The 19363-nt window shown below is 44.0% G+C and overlaps 1 protein-coding gene across 1 annotated transcript in view; it reads right to left on the bottom strand.

Moving 5' to 3' along the window:
- Positions 1-7517, bottom strand: part of SLC37A1 (solute carrier family 37 member 1) — a gene marked incomplete at its 5' end in the record, with an annotated part of 34190 nt that extends 26673 nt beyond the window's left edge. The window contains 5 exons of the mRNA XM_082014508.1: positions 707-842; positions 1690-1768; positions 3594-3720; positions 5639-5720; positions 7462-7517. Coding sequence (XP_081870634.1) covers positions 707-842; positions 1690-1768; positions 3594-3720; positions 5639-5720; positions 7462-7517 — 480 coding nt within the window. The remainder of the gene's footprint in view (positions 1-706; positions 843-1689; positions 1769-3593; positions 3721-5638; positions 5721-7461) is intronic.
- Between the last annotated feature and the right edge of the window lie 11846 nt (positions 7518-19363).

The following is a 19363-nucleotide window of genomic DNA, read 5'->3' as shown; positions in this document are numbered from 1 at the left end:
TGGATGACTTGGTGAAATGGTTATAAAAGCTTGCAGTACCCACGTTAGTATTGCTGCATGCCATATTGCACAATGCCATGCAAACTTGCCAGCGGTGAAAGTGTTACTGCAATAACACAAAGAAAGCAGCAGTGCAAGGTGCAGACCTGTCCAAAATGACTCAGAAGTGCTAACCATATCCTGGTCCTGACCTAAATTCCATTTTAGGTCAATGATAAATATTCTTGTGACACCTGATTAGATCTACAAGCACTCTGAAAAATCCCACACAATGAATTTTTTTATAGAAGCTGCCTGTTCTCAGCCACACCAATGTGGGAGACTCTTCATCATTAGCAGTATAAATGTAATTTTCCTGCAGAGGAAGCCAGGATGCGTCACTCAGGTCTTGGCAGACTGACAAAAGTAAATACATTTGTTGTAAAACTCGCCCACATTTAAGTTTGCAAAGATTTGATCACTGATTTGACACAGACTGAAACACTTTAATTTGTTTTCAAAGATTTTTTCTACTAAAAAAACATTTTGCAAAAATAAAACCTGGGGCTATCCACTCTATCATTTCTGCCTGTCATCAATGATAATGTATGCCAGCTTTTACATCCTCCCATCCAACCACTACTCACTGTTCACAACTGAAAAAACCACAAAAAAACACTAAACAGCACCATGGAAACTCAGAGTACCTAAATAACATTGTGCCTACCTGGGCCATTATGTAAAACCATAGATTATGTATATTATAGAAATAACCCAATCCAAACATTGCAGTGAAGAGTCCGCTAGCAAGCATCCCGACTGTCAGATAGTACCGGATAGGTAGGCGTTCTCCTATTATTCCACTTGGAATGTGGAAGGAAATAAAAAGAAAGGCAGTAATTACAAATGAGATCATACCCCAAGCCTTCACAAATAAAGAATATTTTGTGTTGTTTAATTTTGCTTGAGGAGAAACTTTAATGGTAACTACTGTTTTCCTTCACAGCAGCAAATGAGCAATTTTTAGCACTTGACAGAGAAAACAACAAACATTTCATGTTCACTAATTGCCAAGTGCTGACATCGGCACAACCACCCTTCAGGGAGATACCCACCTGGAGCATATTGGAAGTCATTTACTTAGAGACATTTTCCAAATGACCCATAAGGTGGGACGTGTGTCCAGCCATCTAAAGTGAGACTTGCCTCCCTTGCTAAAGATTCTAGTTATGAAGGTTCTGGTTTTAGTCAATAAAAAGAATCATCTCCAAACAGTAGCTAATTCTGCACATTTTAAGACAGGTTCGATATTATTTTTTAGCAGGGGTCTGCTTCTGTCCTTTGACTATAAAGCAAGCCAGGGCAATCAGTTTAGTCTACATGTGCAAGCTAGAGACTGATAAAGTTTGAGGACGTACATTCCAGCATATATTGATTGCTTCATATTCCATATGAAGGGAAGAGAGGCTAGACTGCAAGTTGGAAAGCATTCCTGCACAAGGCAGTCAGGACAGATGCAGGTAAGATGCTTTCTATATACCAACAGGTATAATATCACTGGCAGTCAGGATGATGTGGGTATTTTTCCTCAGCAACCAAGTTCTCGCTCTCTTCACCAGAGACTTTACAGTAGGAAAGGGCAGTATCTCAGTACAGCCTTATAAATTAACAGTAAGCAATAAAGCAGGTTTCCCAGAGAGTGAGGTTTACCTTAAATACATTCCAATTGCGTATGCACACAGAAAGGAGTAATCCAGTGCTCCCAGTAACTGTTTGTAGTTGTTCTTATCTAAGAACGATTTTCAAAACAAATTATCAGTTTAAATGTACCAATAACATCCCAACTATTTTTACATATTACAAGAAAAATGTTAGTGAACATGTACTGACATTTAATTTTCAATAGGCATGCATTTTGCAAAATGTTTTATTTAACAAAAAAACTCTCTACAATTGATCCTTTTGCCTGTAACCTACTAGGAAAACATAGGTAGGCCCATTCTTAATTCCACCTTATTCAAAACAGCATTCTCTTCAAAACAGAGAAGAAACATCAGTTATTAACAAGGTGCCCTTTTCTTATAGGTCCTTAGACAAAAGAAAAACCAAACTAATGGACTTTATTAAAAGTGAAAGATGTGTTGCAAATGTGTGAGGTACTAACAGTCAAAATGGCTAAAAGAAAAAATCCATCTTCATATAGGCTTTTAAGGAATCAGCTTAATACGTATTTTTTAAATGGTTAAAGCCTTTTGCATTTCATTTTCCAAGTACCCATAAGGCAGAGATAGAAGTCTTGTTTAAAAAAGAAAAATAGGGTTCCGCTTCGTACAGCAAATGACCATAAACACAACTCAATGGGACTTGCAGGCAGGAGGGAGGGAGCAGGAGGGACTCCACCCAGATGGAAACACCACATCTAGTCTCAAGAGACCCGCACTTATACACCAAGACAGACAGTCTGTTTAGTTGCAAGGAGGCACAATTCCCATTGACTTTAAAGTCACAGTTATTAAAGCATTCCTTCTTTCAGTGCTACTCCCAGCTTGCCAGCTATGTTGCCTGAAAAACAGAACGAGTCTGGAATGCCATCCCAAAGGGGAAGCTTTGCAATAACCTGTGTGTTCGTGGGAAAAGGAGGACACTGGAGCTCAGAAGTCTCCATTAAGAAAGGAAACTCGTGTTTCAGACCAGCAAATTCAGCCTCCCCTCGGTCCATGGACAAGAAACAGCAACCAAGTTTAACTGCATCCCAATACATTTGCAAACCTGTGGGACTAAATTTCAGTAGACTGATTACCTTGCAGCAGGCAGTTAATACACAGAATTTTGTCCACAGAAAACCCAGAGCTCAGTTCTTTAATTATCTCTGAACTGAGCAGGACTTTTTTTTAACTGCCAATTAAAGAATAATTAGAATGGATGGCTAGATAGACTGGACTGGCACATTGACAGAATGGACTATTGTACTTCACTGATGTTCTTGGTACTGATAAAAGTGTTAAGGAATGATTCAAAATCCCTATTAAATTTAATTGTAAGTAGGCAAATATTTTTTCTATTTAAGTGAAAGGCCACGTTCATAAGCTATTCAGTAAGTTGTCAACTCTATTCTGCAATAGTGTCTCCCATTTTTCTCCACTAAAACGGGAAGAAAAATACTCTTTCTGGCAGAGAAGGACTCTGAAAAGTTCCAGTTTAGATAAACAGCAAGTAATTTAATTTAAATCACTGCTGGACCTTGAATTAAACCAGCAGAAAATTGTAATGATTTATTTTGTTCTTCACCCTTTCTTTCTTTAGTAGACATTCTAAAGACAAATTCAGTTTTCTGACTGAAAACTGATGTACTGAAACCACCTCATAGCTGTAACAGGTAAAATAACAGTTGTTTAAGTGACTTTAAGTAGGAAAGACATCATAAGGTAAGTCACAACTTAACTTTCTTTGGAAAAATCAATGAGAACATGGAAAACAAAGCACCCCTCCCATACACACACATCTCCTGAATCCCTCCACATGTGAAGAAGAAATAGCAAGAGGCAAATAATCTAATTATGAATATCAGTTCATTATTATGAAAGAAAAACCCCAAACCAAAAAACAACCCTTACCAAATGGCTCCCAACCACATTGAGATACATTAGATGGCTTTTTGACAGGCTGAATCTGGGCAGCATATTCTTTGTAGGAGTTGAGTTCAACTTCATGTGAAGCAGCACAATGCTTATGCAGCTCTCCCTGATACAGAAAGGAAATTTGAAAATGGAAAATTCATTTGCAACTGTTAATCCCCATACAGCAACAAATTTAACAATTCTAGCTCTATACGAACCTGTGTCAAACCCACCGAAATCATTAAAATTGTTAGCCATTATTAATTGCTTGATATTTTGCTGGGTGAAGCCATCATTACGTAAAAGAGTAATTATGTGGTTAGAAACAACATGCTATAGTGCACTGGTGTTTCTGATACTGCAGAATTTCAAAATTCTTCACTAACATCAAGCTACTTTGCTCATTGTTACTCATCTGGTTACTCACTCGAGTGGGTATATCACATCCCCCATCATGCACCAGCCTGCGGGAAACTCGAACGATGCAATGGACCGTCAAAGACTACACTGAGAGCAATGGGTGGTGCGACCTTCTAACATTGGGATACACATCTAGCAAAAGCCACCTGGTTAGTCAACGCTAGGGGATCTACCAATTGAGCCAGCCCTGCCCAATCAAAACTTTTATGTACTGTAGAAGAGGATAAAGTCCCTGTGGCATATGTAAAAAATATGCCGGGGAAGACAGTCTGGGTTATTGTGCCTTGGGCAAAGGCAAATCCATTTGTGGGATTGCTTTTGCTCAAGGACCTGGGTGCAACTGGTGGGTGATGCGGGAGGATGGGGAAATCTGATGAAATCTCCTCTCCTCAAGGAGATTTGATTTTGGGGGAGAATAGCCAATGATTTTAATTATATGATGTTAACTGCTATATAATATTGTATGTCATCACTACTATGGTCACTATATGCCATATTAACAGTATTACAGTAAGAACCACCCAGATTAATGAAACCAAACAAAGAGCAGCAGTGACAGAACCAGAACTGGCTTCGGCATGCAATAGGCCAACACCACACACCATCTCTTCTGCACTGAAAGACTGTTATGACAAATGAAGCCCAAAGTCGTGGACTAAATGAGCTCAGAAGACATTTTAGAGGGATGGCCCATAGACTAAGTGAATGATATCTGTGATATATTTCAAAAGACAGGAAAAGTGGTGATGATTAATTGGTATGTATTGGGAAGTGTAGGACCTGGGCAGGAAGTAGATGGAACAGAATAAGGGGTGGATACTGTCCTGGTTTTGGCTGGGATAATTTTCTTCCTGATAGCTGGTATAGTGCTGTGTTTTGGATTTGGGATGAAAATAATGTTGATAACATACTTATGTTTTCAGTTGTTGCTAAGTAGTCAAGGCAGGCGGGACAAGGGAAGCTGGGAGGGGGCACAGCCAGGAGAGCTGACCCAGGGTGGCCAACGGGATATTCCATACCATACATGGAATAACATCATGCCCAGTATATAAACTGGGGGAGCTGGCCAGGGAGGTGCCACGGCTTGGGAACTGGCTAGGCATTGATCAGTAGGTGGTGAGCAGTTGTGCTGTGCATCACTTGTTTTGTATATTCTTTCATCACTGTTATTCTCCTTTTTTCTCCTGTCCTATTAAACTGTCTTTATCTCAACCCACAAGTTCAACCTTTTTTGTCCAGTTCTCTCCCCCATCCCACTGGGGGTGGGGTGGTGAGCGAACAGCTGTGTGGTTGTTTTAGCTATCTGCTGGGTTAAACCACAAGAACCTGTAAACTCTTAAATATCTATAAGTAGATTAATTCACAGGAATTAAGTGTAGGCATAGCTGTTTCAAGTCTTAAGGCCAAAGCTTAGACATATATGCAACATTCTAGGTGTGGTTTCACTAAAGTTTATCAAGTAAATGCCACTGCGTACTAGCTTTATCAGTTTTTCATCTTTTAAACCATTCCAAGTTAAACTTTAACACTGCCTTTCACAAAAGGAAATACTGAAAAAGACGTCTACTTCCGTGTTTGACAGGAGTAGAAGGATGTTTAAACAAGGACACAACCTTGCTTACCTTAACTATACTAATAGGTTTCCTTGATAAATGGAAGCTGGCATACAACAAGAAAGTGAGAGAGAAAATGAAGGCTCTATACCTACAATATAAAAAAAAAAAAAATAAAAAAGAGTATTTGAAAATTATTTTATTCAGATTTACTTTCAGCACTAAATTACATAAAAATATTACACAAGTCATGGGTAACCTTGGCATAGTGGAAGACAACTTTTTTCATGCTTTCCAACAGCCTGAAGAACCATCCTAGCAGTTATGCTGCTTTACAACATCTGCTCTGATCTGGCTTTGGGAGGGAGCTTGGTAGCACACAGATACAGGCAGGACACCATGGCACTGCTCTGGAGCCCACAGAGCTGAACTGCCTTGTTTACAACCTTCCTTTGGGAGCCATTAAAAGGCAGTTCAACATTAAACATACTGATAATCAGATTCACGTTTCACTGTCTCATCTGGTTTTCTGGTACGATTAGGACATAAATGATGGCTCTGTGAACTGTCAGTTTGGCTGCTGTGTGTTAATACTCCTTTCTTTCCTTACTGCTTTTTAGATTTTGCTTTACTTTTACTTTCCTCTGCAACAACAGGTATCAGCCATTTCCAGAGATGGGGGACAGACACTGACTGTGTGTATTGTCAGCTGGAGCGCATGGACATAACCAGCTTTGGGACTGGGAAGGAATTTTCTGTTGTACCCACTGGCATCCTTGGGTCTTTCTCTGCAGTTCAGCTGAATTAAAAGGGCATGTCAAACTGCCTGTCACCCAAGCATTAAACAAAGATAACAATTCTATTCTCTACCTGCAGCACGTTTCAGTTGTTTAAGGACAGCGTTTTGTGGATTTGTGCTTTTAACAATACACAGAGATCAGAGTGTATCTATTGGCTCCTTCTAGCCTTGACCTTAAAACTAACACCTGTAAGTAAAAGTACGTATAGACATACAAAGATCTGCTATCACACAGCCTACTATGGTCCCTAATTTTTAATTAACCTTTTTCAGTCATTTTCTGCCTTATAAACTTCTAAATAACAAGGGTCGTCTTATACTTCTGGCATATTCACAGAGACATTGGAAAAAAAAAGAGAGCGAGTTATCCCCACAAGTTAAGTTATTCATCCCCATAACTGAAAACATTCTCACAAGTGATAAAACTGACATGACTTTGTCCTTGCTGCTCTACTAGAAAAAGCATGTGATAAAATTGTTCAAATGGGAAGCGCTTGGTCTTCCATTTGTTTTGTTGTTTTGGGTTTTTTTTATTCACACATAATTGACTCCATATTCTATCTCAGAAAGCACAGGAACCAATGCCATCTCACTTCCAGGATTAGTTTTCCTAAAGCAAAGAGTTTTTGGTTTTGTTGGGGGGAGGTGGGTGGTAGTTTTTTTTCTTTTAAATACTACAGTAGCAAGAACTAAAATGGTAATTCTACAAGTCTATATTACACATCAAATTACAGGGGAGAAAACACACTTCTGGTTAAGAAAAGAAAGCTAACCTTGAGTACCCCTCCCACCTAAGACGTTGAAAATAAAAATCTGAAATTTATCCCTCCAAATACATACTTTGCAAAGAAAAGGAAAAAAGGCTTTATTCTCTAGCACACTTGACTGCTAAGGGTCTGTCCGAGTTCCCCAACAAATTATCTCACTTTTTAAATGTCAGCAGTATTTATTTATTATACAACTCACTATATTTTCATGCTGTATATATTAAGCAGTGGAAAAGCCAAAATAGAGCAAGGCAACAGTATCATCTTCCCAAGATACAAACTCACATTGTCCAAAATAAAGATCACCATCATACTTCAAGACTTACCACTGATCTCGTGAAAATGAAGTGATGAAGCGAATCCCAGGAGGAAGCTGAGCCATCTACTCTACAGCTGGTGTCAAATTTTAGGCAACAATTATGCACTTGAGACGTTATCTGTTCTTCAGAACGTGTAACAAAGATCCTCCCAAAGCCGTGTGATGGTAGGCTCTTAACAAACATGAAAGGTATGCTGCCGAGTTGATCCCTCTGTATGTTTTTTTTCTTATACCTTCAGTCACGATGTGGCAAATTCTTCACTCTGCCTTTATTAATTGCTGATCTTCAAATAAGAGAAGCTGATTAGAAAATATTACAATAACTCGATAAGAGTATGTACTTATCATAACATTTGACTCAGCAATTATCTAGTTCAGAGACAAGTAATGACCATAACTAACCTTCTAGACATCAAAATTGTAGTGGAGAATTTTAAGCCAATATAAATAGCAACCTTTTCTGAATTTTACAATGTATAATCTATTTTCAGAATTCAGCATAGTATAAAGCAGTGAGGACACAAGGGAAAGAAGCATTTAGAACATGATCCAAAGCCAGCTGACATCAAAACACTCCCAGAAAGGCTACAAATAGGCAATTCCCCACCTTACAAAGATCTATTTTAACACATCAGAAACATTCATAAGGTTGAAATTTGTTCAAAAATTACTGTAGTGTTTTCAGCCCAGAAGAGAGATTCCTCCAGCTTGAGAGTGGGTGCTGCAGAACAATGCTGCCAGCAAGACTTGACCAGCACTCTTCCAGCCCAATTTCCCTGTCTCAGTATCAGTGCTGCACAAAGAACCATATCGTCAGAAAACTTGGAAAAGAAAAAAAAAAAAAAAAAGTTTTTTCACCACTTGAGCTTCCCCACACCAAGTCATCCAGCACAAGGGAGAAGGCAGGCTCATGTGCGTACGTAACATACAGGGAAGAGTGAGACTGTGGCAGCATCAATTCAGTTTGGTTTAGAATCTCGCAGAGTTCCTCCTGTTTTTTCAAACTTGGGCCAAAGTCCCTCAACAGAAAAAGATGCACAGTGCCCTTTATTACAGGTACTGCAACAGCAACTAGCTGCACTGTTATTTTGCGGCAAGTCTGAGCCAACTGTTGAGTAAAATGACAAAAGGCACTATAGGCAAAAGGTTAGACTGCAACTCTGGCTTGCTAGCCGAGCTTCCCTGTGTGCTAAGAGCAGAGCCACCCCAGGAGGATGCCAAATCACACACCAGGGTCTGCAACATAACCCCTACCCTCCCGATAGCCCAGCTAGGGGGCTCAACGTGAGGACCAGGCACTGCCATGCTCCTGATGGGAAGCTGGTAGGATATAGGACTAGCTCTCCTGGTAAGCAACAGGAGGTGAGCTAAAGCAAAAGCTCCTCTGAAGAAAACACACCTGCCAAGACCAAGGGTTTGTTTTAACCTGGGAATTTTAGAGGTTGCCACAGGGCAGGCAAAGGTGTGAGCCTCTCTCCTCTCATCTTTAATTGCCCCATCTTACTACAGAAAGTCAAAACTACTCCTCCTCAGCCAGCTGAATGACAACACCAAACAGTATCTGCTTTGTCAAAGCTAGCAACTTGAAGGCTTCACTATCCACATAGGCTTTCTCCCCAGGAATAGAGGAAAACTACCAACTCTTCACATAACAGAGTATCCCACCAAAAGATCAAGGGTCTGTTCCTTTACGCTAACACATTTTTGTCATACCTTTGTTTTTGCCTCCCAGTGTCCTGGTTCAGCTTGACACCTCCCTCCCCTAAAAGTGAATTGACTTGCTAATCTTGTTTGGCATGTTCTACCTCCTTCCACCCACCCCATCCCTGAATCAGATAATTGGTTGTGCAATTAATCAGCAAACCCCATAATCATTCCCACCCAACATGAGTTTTCTACATCCTCTCTGAGGTTGCAGAGGTTAAGAAGTGCAACCTTACACTCTCCTTCCCTCTCCCACCTACAGCTGCAGGTCCCTGCCCTCCCTCTGTGTCAGACCTTGTAGGCACACAGCGATGGTTCAGGTGGCTGATCCATCAGACAACCTGCCCTGAAATACAACTGATCCAACAGAGAATATTGTCTCACTCTGTGGACACAAAACTGCTACACAGGATAAATCCAAAGCAGCAGGACCATAAAGGCAGGGACTAAAGGTGGGACTGCCCCTTACAGCCACGGCTGCCTAGTTAGGTCAGCTGAACTCTAATTTCAAACCAACAATTGCTTGTCAGTATTTTCGTGTTTGGTTGAAATGAGCTGTGGATAGCTCCAGTGGGAGAAGAAAAGTAAGAAGAAAAAGAGGTGGGCACAAGCAGTCCAGAGTAGGAGTGAATTTTTCTTCCAGCAGTAACAGATCTATTTCAGGGTAGTCCCAAACCCCATTTCTCCTCTCTCACAGTTATCCCAAAGACAGAAACTATTATTGAACTGACCACACTAAGTGAGGCGACAGAAATATCTACTGGGAGAAAACTGAGAGGCCAGCAAAGAACAAAAATCTGAGGTCATAAACCTATTTAAACGGTTCCCTTAAAATATAATGGGACAAGGCAATTGTCATCATAGAAAAGTAACTGTTTGACAGGTTACTATTTAACAGCTTTAGTGTAAGCAGAAAAAGACTTTATGCATCTTACAAAAAGGCTTCAGTGCTAAGTGGTCACAGACGGTTGCACATCTGTGCACCTGCCACACAGATCATACTCACACCACCTCCTAAGAGTATATCCTTGCCGTAAATCCAGAGTCACAATGCCCTAGCAAAGATGACTGGACTATCAGCAGCATTTAGAGAATTGTGCCCTAACTCTATGTGACAGGGACTGATTTAATTTTATCTAATGCAGGCAGAGAGACCCGAGCTCTTATTTACTTGTCAACAACTTATCTCTGTCCCCATATATCTGCAAGTTCCTCTGACATTCATGTGCTTTTAATAAACAAATAAAACTTCCTCCACAAAAGCAAAGAAACTTGTGGCAATAAAACTTGTGGTAACAGGTTTTATACAGACTGCATCCTGCTGTAGATTAAACCAGATTTTAAAACCAAGCTATTCTTCAGAAATGACATTAATAGGCTACAATGCATAACTGGCAGTCTACCAACACATCTTTTGTATTTCTGGTTTACTAATGAAGCCCAAAGACAAGCTCCAATTCAATGACTTGAACCGTTTTTCTGTCCTTTCACTTTCAGCAACTATTTTACCTGACAGTGAAAACAAGTATTTTCGCTTCCTGCTTCTTGTACTGCAACATATAAAGCAATATTCTGGTACTTACTTTGAATCCATATTTACCTTCCAAACTTTGTATTGCTTCTTCAGGCTTCCCGCTGCACTGGCCGAAACATAGCTCCCTCCCTGTTTCAGAAAAATAGTGTTATTTGTGACTGGCCTTTACCACAGTAAATACTGCAAACCTTGCTTCAACTATGCTGCATGTTGGGAGAGACGGAGCAAAGCTCCTGCCTAGCCCTTGCCCAGTTGTGCGCAGTTCCCCTGGAGGGCAGACATTAATTCTGGGTATGCAGAAACACTGAGTAATGCAAATCCTTATCAGGGTGTCCTTAAGGACTCAAAAGGCCCTTTAGACACATGCAGATCAAATGCATATTGTGCTTAATACCCAGCAGCTCAGCACCTGAGACATAAATTGCCAAATCCATCAGCTCTGGACCGTACATGTCCATATTCCTTCCGTTTAACACAGAAAGGGGAAAACAGTTAATCCTGGCTTAACAGCAGGGGACAAGAGTCCTTGTGAACACGCAGGGAATCCACGCCTGCGTCCCGGGACCCCGCACTACCAACCCCCCCCGCGCTGAGAGCTACCGCAACACGAGATGACCCACTGGAAGCCAGGGCAGCCACCCAGCCTCGCTAAATGCCGAGCCAGGCCGAGGAGAGGGCAGTACACCCTCACCCCGCGGGGCCAGGCCAGGAGCCGGGCGAGGGGAAGGCGGCAAGCACACGCCTCTCCCTCAGGGGGCCCTCCCCTGCCTTACCAGGTGCTGTGGCCTGCAGGAGCCCCCACTCGCGTCCCACAGGGAGGTTTCAGGCAGTTCAATGCCAGCCGAGGGCTGGTTTCTGCCTCCGAGCTACAACCGCTCAGCGGGCTCCCGCCCGCAGGGGCACAAGCCTACGGCTGCTCCCGCCGCGGCCAGCGAAGGCTTAGGGGCGCCCCAAAACAACCCTCCTCGGGTCCGGGGATGACCCCGCCGGCTGGGGGGGGGGGGGGGGGAACGGGGTGTCCGAGCAACCCAAGCCCATGAAGAAATAAAAGGCGTAAGGCAAGACAAAAGGTGAAGGAATCGGAGAGCCGGGGGCGGCGGTGGTGGCCGGGGAACGTTCGCCTGAGCCCCGGCGGCACTGTAGCCGCCTTCCCAACGCCTACCGACGGAGAGCCGGGGCCGCGGCGCCCGCAGCGCCCCCCGGCCGGCCGCCGCCGCTGGGCAGCCCCGCGGGGGAAGGGGCCGCCGCACAGGCGGGGAGCGGCGGCGACGCCCCCGCTCCGCCCCCGCCGCGGGCTCGGCAGGTGCACGGCCGCCACCCGCCCGCCGAGCTTACCCGCTGCTGCTCTCGCCCTCCCGCCGCCGGGAGCTTCCTGCTTCCTGCCTGGCCTGCGCTGAACCGAGCCGAGCGGCCGGGCGCGGCTGCGGGTCGCAGCCCGGCCGCGGGAGGTACGCGGCAGGACCGCTCTGCCTGGGCCCCTCCCCGCCGCGCCGGGGAGGAGGAGGAGGGCGCCCCGCGGCGGCGGGGCGGGCGGCGCTATGGCTGGGCTCCGCACGGCCGGGCCGGGCGGGCAGTCGGACTGGGCCGCGGCGGCCGGTAGGAGCCGCGCGGTGGGCTGGTCCGTGCCGGCAGCGCGCGCGGCGGAGGCTCCGGGCCGCCTCTGTAACGGCCGGCGAAGCCTGCGAGGGGAACCGCTGCCCCGGCCCGCCCTCCCGCGCCGGCCGCGGCTCCCCGGGCCTCGCCGCCGCGGGGCTGAGGGGGCGGCGGCAGCGACTTCTCGGCGCGGAGAGAAAAACCGCTCCTTGAGCCGGTGCTGCCTGTCGTCCCCGCCGACCCACCTGTCACCCCGGCCGCCTCTCCCGCTCCAGAGCGGCGGCCCGACGCCCTCTGCGCTGCCCGGCGTCGCCGGTGCCATCCCCAGGCAGGCCCCAGCCCCGGCCCGGGTGGGTGGGTGTGCGCAGGGCTTCACTGCGGCACGGTCGGCTCCCCGCCTGAAATACCCGAAGGTATTTCTGGTGCCAAACCACGAATTTTTAAGAAATCAGGCAGCAGGTCACCCGAAAACTGGCGGGAAAATTCTGTGGTGCTTCTTTAAAACAGAAATAACATTTATTTTATTTGCCTTCTGGTTTCCTGATAACTGCAGTGCGTTTTCATCTTCAGCAACCATATATATTTCAGAGCTTGGTTATTTATGTAAGTGCGGACTTCCATCTGCAGGTACATTTCTTCATGGTGACCACTTCACCAGTGCAGATAACTCTACGCTGTTTATTTCATCCAAAACTGAATAGCTGCTAACAGTCACCGTGTGCAGGTTTTAATTTATCTGTATAACTGTTCGTCCGTTGTGGAGTATCACCTGCCTGGCACAAGCGACCTACTTAAGGCACTCAGTAAAATGTTCGGGTTTATTTTGCCTCTTCCCTCTCCTCTTGCACTGCCTAGGCCGCTAATACCAATAAAAGAAACTCCTTGACTCCCAGTGCGATATTACTTAGGACCCGCATTTCGAACACTTACACGACTGCTCAGCTTTGCTCCACGATCCCAGTGGCATCTTTCCTTCCCTCTCTCCCAAGTCAACACACAAGCCCTTCTCCCCTACAGTAACGTTTGCAGAACCAGGATCTCAGAGTTGCACCCAGACCATTGCAAGCGCAGATGGGTGTTGCACAATCCAGCAGATGTTGATTCCTGCTCATGCTGGCATCCTTCTAGCTGAGATTTGTAAGTAGTGAATCGGAAGTTAAAAAAACCCCACCAAGTCTTCGCATCATCTCCCAGAATGCTACAAAGTTCCTAGTTAAAAAGCTAATGCACTGCTCTTGATAAGCATCAATCTTATCTTCTAAGGAGATGATTTTTGTTCATATATAAAAGCCGAAGCTGCTACTCAGCATCAAAAGTTCTCGCATTAGCGCAACTTTTACAGAACGGTCATGCAGTAAATCACAAACGAAAATTTCATCCAGTGTCTCAGCGAAAAGACAGTGCGTAGCTGCTTTTTGACAATACAGTCCCATGTCCCTTGTGAATCCAAAAGAAAAATCATCTGCCCCAAACCCTCACCAGCTCAGCTAGAATGGCTGATGCCCCGGGCAGTTAGGACTATGTTTAGCTGACTCTTAACACTTGGAGGTGGAGCACAAGCTGGCATGTGCCAAAGCTGCTTTGGCTCTCCATGTTTACTGTCTCCTGTACGGCGGTGCGTGAACTGGACAAGGAGATACTTCAAGCCCCTTTATTCTTCTGATCAAGGATATCATTGAAATGCCATTGTCTTACTGAGAGGGCATTTGTTCCCTAGGGTGAAAAGCACACACTAACATCGGATATAGATGGGGTAATTACAGCTAGAGCAGAGCATCTATATAATTAAGTTGAATGTTTGTCGTTTCTGCTGCAACAACCATTTAGCAGAGACAAAACTAGACAGGGGATGCTCCTCTAGGAAAAGGGACCTGCATGAACCATGTGGCTGCACTTTTGCATCAGCACGGGAAGGCACCCAGGCACCGTCTTTTCTGACTGGCACACGCACAAACAAAAATTAAGATTCGTCTCTTTACAGCAGAAAAGGTCAGACCCATCACAGTGCATTTGTTTGTATACATGATTAGCCTTCCAAAATGATCACAACAACTATCATCATCATGCAGGATCCTCATATTTTTTAAATTGATGTTGCCTTGGCCCTTCTTAAGTTCCTTAAAGAATGTAACCTTGCTTGAGTATCTTTCTAGCTTCAGTTACAGGCAACTTGCAAAAAGCACAACCCAAACAGCCACACCCCCCCCGATATTTTTCCTGCTTAAAGTAGGAACTGCATCTCCCATTAAGATAAAGGTCCCTCCTAGTGTCTTCCTCTAATATCACTGAAACCTGCTGGCTGCCACACTGGGCACAGCTGCTCTCTCTGCTATGCCAGCACTGGTCGCCAGCAGCCACAGTTGCCAGAAGCTATCAAATAAGTAAGAACGCAGAGGGAAGGAGCGCCATGAGCTTGTGCTGCTGGTTGCACAACAGCCTGCTGGTGTACGGTATCAAAGGAGGGCTAGAGGTCCGTCGGAGATAAAAGGAGGTCCACAGCCAGGAATAAATAAACCAGAACACAAATACCCATGTTATAAAATAGCATATGTATTCTAGAGCCTCACAGAGAAAAAATAGAAAGGACATTTTGCCAGTTCCTTTCTAGAAGGAAATACGAAGGCTATGGTCCAGTAAATGGTTGTATCGGCTAGCAAGTGTGGCAGCAGCTTGGCTTCCTAAGCCTCTGGCAGTGTTGATACTGGACGAAATAGAAAAGGGTGTGTTCTTGTCTGCAAAACCACACAGGAGTAAAGATGTATGAGTTGACAGATGCTTACGTATGCTTCTGCTGGTGCTTCTTTCTGAAAAGATAATCTAATTTCCTGGTTGACAGTTAAATTTTACTTCCACTGAACAAGAGTAGGGCTCTTAACTCCTCAAGTCCTGACCTAGCAAAACACTTTGAAGTACTCAGTGGATGTCAGCATGACCTTTCCTCTGCTGAATAGGTGATGCTGGCTGAACAGAGGTCTGGATGTAGACTGTTGCATCCTTTAGCTGATTAATGTCTTCCTACTGGGGAGGAGTGGCTGGAGAGCTGCCCGGCGGAAAAGGACCTGGGGGTGCTGGTTGACAGCCGGCTGAATATGAGCCGGCAGTGTGCCCAGGTGGCCAAGAAGGCCAACAGCGTCCTGGCCTGTATCAGAAACAACGTGGCCAGCAGGAGTAGGGAAGTGATTGTGCCCCTGTACTTGGCACTGGTGAGGCTGCACCTTGAATCCTGTGTTCAGTTTTGGACCCCTCACTACAAGAAGGACATTAAGGTGCTGGAGTGTGTCCAGAGAAGGGCAACGAAGCTGGTGAGGGGTCTGGAGCACAAGTCTTATGAGGAGCGGCTGAGGGAACTGGGGTTGTTCAGTCTGGAGAAGAGGAGGCTGAGGGGAGACCTTCTCGCTCTCTACAACTACCTGAAAGGGGGTTGTGGCGATGAGGGTGTTGGTCTCTTCTCTCAAGTAACCAGCGATCGGACGAGAGGAAATGGCCTCAAGTTGCGCCAGGGGAGGTTTAAATTGGATATTAGGAAAAAATTCTTTACGGAGAGAGTGGTCAAGCATTGGAACAGGCTGCCCAGGGAGGTGGTGGAGTCACCATCACTGGAAGTGTTCAAAAAATGTGCAGACATGGTGCTTTGGGACATGGTTTAGTGGGCATGGTGGTGTTGCGTTGACGGTTGGACTTGATGGTCTGAAAGGTCATTTCCAACCTTAATGATTCTGTGATTCTGTGATTCTGTAATGTGTTTATTGTCTTTCCAGTGGATTGCACAAGTATATTTTATGATTCATAATTGCATAGGTGGAAAAGGCTAATCTGTTTAGCCATTGAGTGATCTCTTTTTCTTAGGGGATCAGAAAAGTTCGTAACTTCTTTACATAATAATGGGTTGTTAAAACAGTATTTTATCTATAAAAATCAATATTTACTTCGACTTTATTCCGCACAAGTAGCAGGTTTCTCAGGACTGATATAATCACGGCTTTTAGTTGCCTTTATTAGTTTTACATGCTTTGTTTTCCCAACAGAGCAGCTGGGGTATTGTGTAAGCAATTCACATCAACACTGGGTGCAATCCAAATATAACCTGCCACCGAGCTATGGCAGCCAAAAAAAAAAAAAAATCCAAAGGAGCCAAAAAAGAAAGAAGCTGTGAAGCCTATGCCTGTATGTATGGGAGCAGACAGTATAGCCCTGCTGTGTCCATACTCAGAAAGGGCTGGAGGTAAGCCAGCTGTGGTCTGGAAGCTGTCTAGCTGAGTTAGCACACTATCTCCTGCCTGTTGATGAGAAATCCGGCACCGGCACAGTGCCACACTAATATGACTACACAGTTTCCAGACTGGTACTTTCATCGCATCTAGCTTGCCAGAAAGCTAGTGAGAGTCACCAGTCGGTATTTTTAGGAAAAGAGACCAGCAGACAAGACCACTGTGCCAGTGCAGTCTTTTCCCCAGCCAGAGCCGGACAGTACCTGAGTACTACAGGCCACTTATGAAGGAAAAAGCCTGTAGCAGGTGCAACATGGAGCTGCGGGAAGGGGCAGTAAGACTGCCTCCAGGCCTCCTACGTAAAGATAGATACTGCTATGACTGCAGGAGACATTTATTTGAACCCTATGAGTTGCCTATCAGTCTCCTATTCCATTCAGAAAAATGAGATCGGTGGTGCTGACAGTATGTTACTCTGGCTCAACCCAAGGCTTTTGAGAGCGGTGATGACTGGGACTGTTCAATCATCTTGTGCCATCTAAGGAAAGATCTGTAAAAGAAGCAGTTATAGCAACAGTGGTGTCTGTTGGGGTTGGATCTGCTGGAGGGAGTCCTGAGCAGAGCTGCTGCACGTGACCTGTTGCTACAGGGATCAGCAGCCCCTGTGGCTGGGATGGAGATTCCCAGATTCCCTGGTTAGAGACCCAGGACCAGCTCTCATACCTTCAGCCACCTGCTCACAGAAAAATGAAGAAGAATTTATTGAGAATGTGGAATTTAAAAAAAACCAACACAAAACAAAACACACACAACCAAGCCATATTATTATAGATGGAATCTGTAAAACAATATATTGCCCATCTTTCATTACAAAAGAAGAATATAAATTTTGAGAATTTAATTCTGCTTCCAGCAGGAAATGGGAGAATGCCTCTTGTTACTTTGTCCTTATTTGTACTCTTCTTAAATTGTCTGGAGAGCTGAGTGGAAGTGCAAGAAATGGCTATGGAAACAATTTGCTGAGGAGGAGTAAACAGATTGAAATAGGCAGGTAGACTATGGATAGATTTCATTTCTCTATGTTTGGAGACTGGATCACTGGAGGGTAGTTATACGAGAAGGAAGGACTGAGGCATATTTTAATAGAAATCAAGTACCAGAGGAGTTACAAATACCATGGTAAAACAGAACAGAGAGCTTACACACAGAGAGCTTACACTAAGCAATTGCCTTGCAAGTCATGTATAAGAAGGTGAAGTACGAAGGTATTCAAGCTGACAGGAATGAGGAGGCAGCAAATGAGTCCCATCTACCTCAATCATTTCATTCTTCTCTATTGAATTCATTTTGAGTTACCAGTTTAGGACTTCAGTCGGTATGGATAAAAGGACTGGGCTGCTTTAGCTTTATGTCATGACAAGCTATGCCTAAATAAAGAAGCTTAGGTTTGGGGGTTTGTTTATTTAATGAAACAAAACCCACTTCCAGAGAAAAATAGAGAAGAATGTAATATTAAAAGTGCTTTATTCTTATACTGACCATAAGATATTTTTTTATCTCACGAATGCCAGCTGCTTTCTTGGTAGTAGTGGTAACACTGGCTGTCATAAAAGTCTTGAGAAAAGGCATTAGCAACAATTTCCTAAATGGAATAGAAGTGACACTACTGCGCTTTAGTGGAACAGGAGATCTCTTATGGAACAGAAAAACTTGACAGTTTTCCCATAAGTCTGAAGAATGGAATGTGCTCTGTACTTCATAATGAGCAGTAAGGTCAGAGAAATGGGAGGCAGGGTGTGAATGCAGCAGAACGTTTTTCCCTTGGATACTTTGCAGGAGGGAACTGAAAGGCTGTATTTAGCCAAGATGCAAAAAAAGTGTTACCAGTATTTCAAGAATGGCTTTCATACAAACTTTTCTTTCCTAATATCCTGCCTTCAGGATATCCCAATGTTAATTGTACTTGGAGGAGGCAGTTGTAAACTGAGTGGCTAGAAAGGTCATTTACATGTTTTTCTGGCTTGGTTATGAGCACAAAAAGAGGCTATCTTTACTTGGCATACAAACATGCTAAGCAGCTTTCATTTTGCCTGTAAAGGGCTTAAAAAGAGCTGTGCAGAGAGAAGTTCCCATTTTGCAAAGTATTTTGACATTTGAGAATCTGGCTTCATTCTGAATTGGAGAAAAAAATCCCGATATACGGAAGTTAGTTATAGTAAATTCCACTTTGTCCACTGTTTTCTCCCATAATCTAAGAAAATATTTTTAATTCTTTAAGTGTGTCTGGTAGTACATATTGCAGAATAACAAAAAGACCTGAAATGTATACTGCCAAACAAGAACTCCCCTTTAGATGTTATTTTAATTCCTTAATCCCACAGTTTTCCTCCAAAAGTCTGACAAAATCAACCTGGATTATATTTATGTTGCAGGAGGAAGAGAGCTGATTTCATTAAATTTTTCCTAACAACTCCAGTTTACACTTTGCTAGTATCTGGTACTGACCATGCAGTACACTAGACTGTGGTTTTAGCTTTTATAAGGAGAAAGATGTAAATGACTGTCTTCTAAAAGTTAACAAAATATTTCCCTACAGGTTTCTCTTCTTTAAATTCCTGTCTAAAGACAGAATCTTGCCCTGGCCTGCCCTACCAAAAGAAAGAAATGGTCATTTGTGTCTCTAATGTAGCCCAGAGCAAAATTCAAACTGACGTGAGTGCCCAAGGACTGGCCCTCACAAAGTAACCAGCTCTGTCAGTAATGATTGAACCATATGTGAAGTGAGGAAACCAACCTGTGAATCGGGCAAATCATCTCCACTCTCCCTATTAATTTTGATGGCAGAATTTAAAAAGGCTGCTCCCTAGAGC

The sequence above is a fragment of the Phaethon aethereus genome, assembly GCF_964289735.1.
Source record: "Phaethon aethereus genome assembly, chromosome: 1".
Taxonomy (NCBI): domain Eukaryota; kingdom Metazoa; phylum Chordata; class Aves; order Phaethontiformes; family Phaethontidae; genus Phaethon; species Phaethon aethereus.
This window is presented reverse-complemented; position numbering and strand designations above follow the sequence as displayed.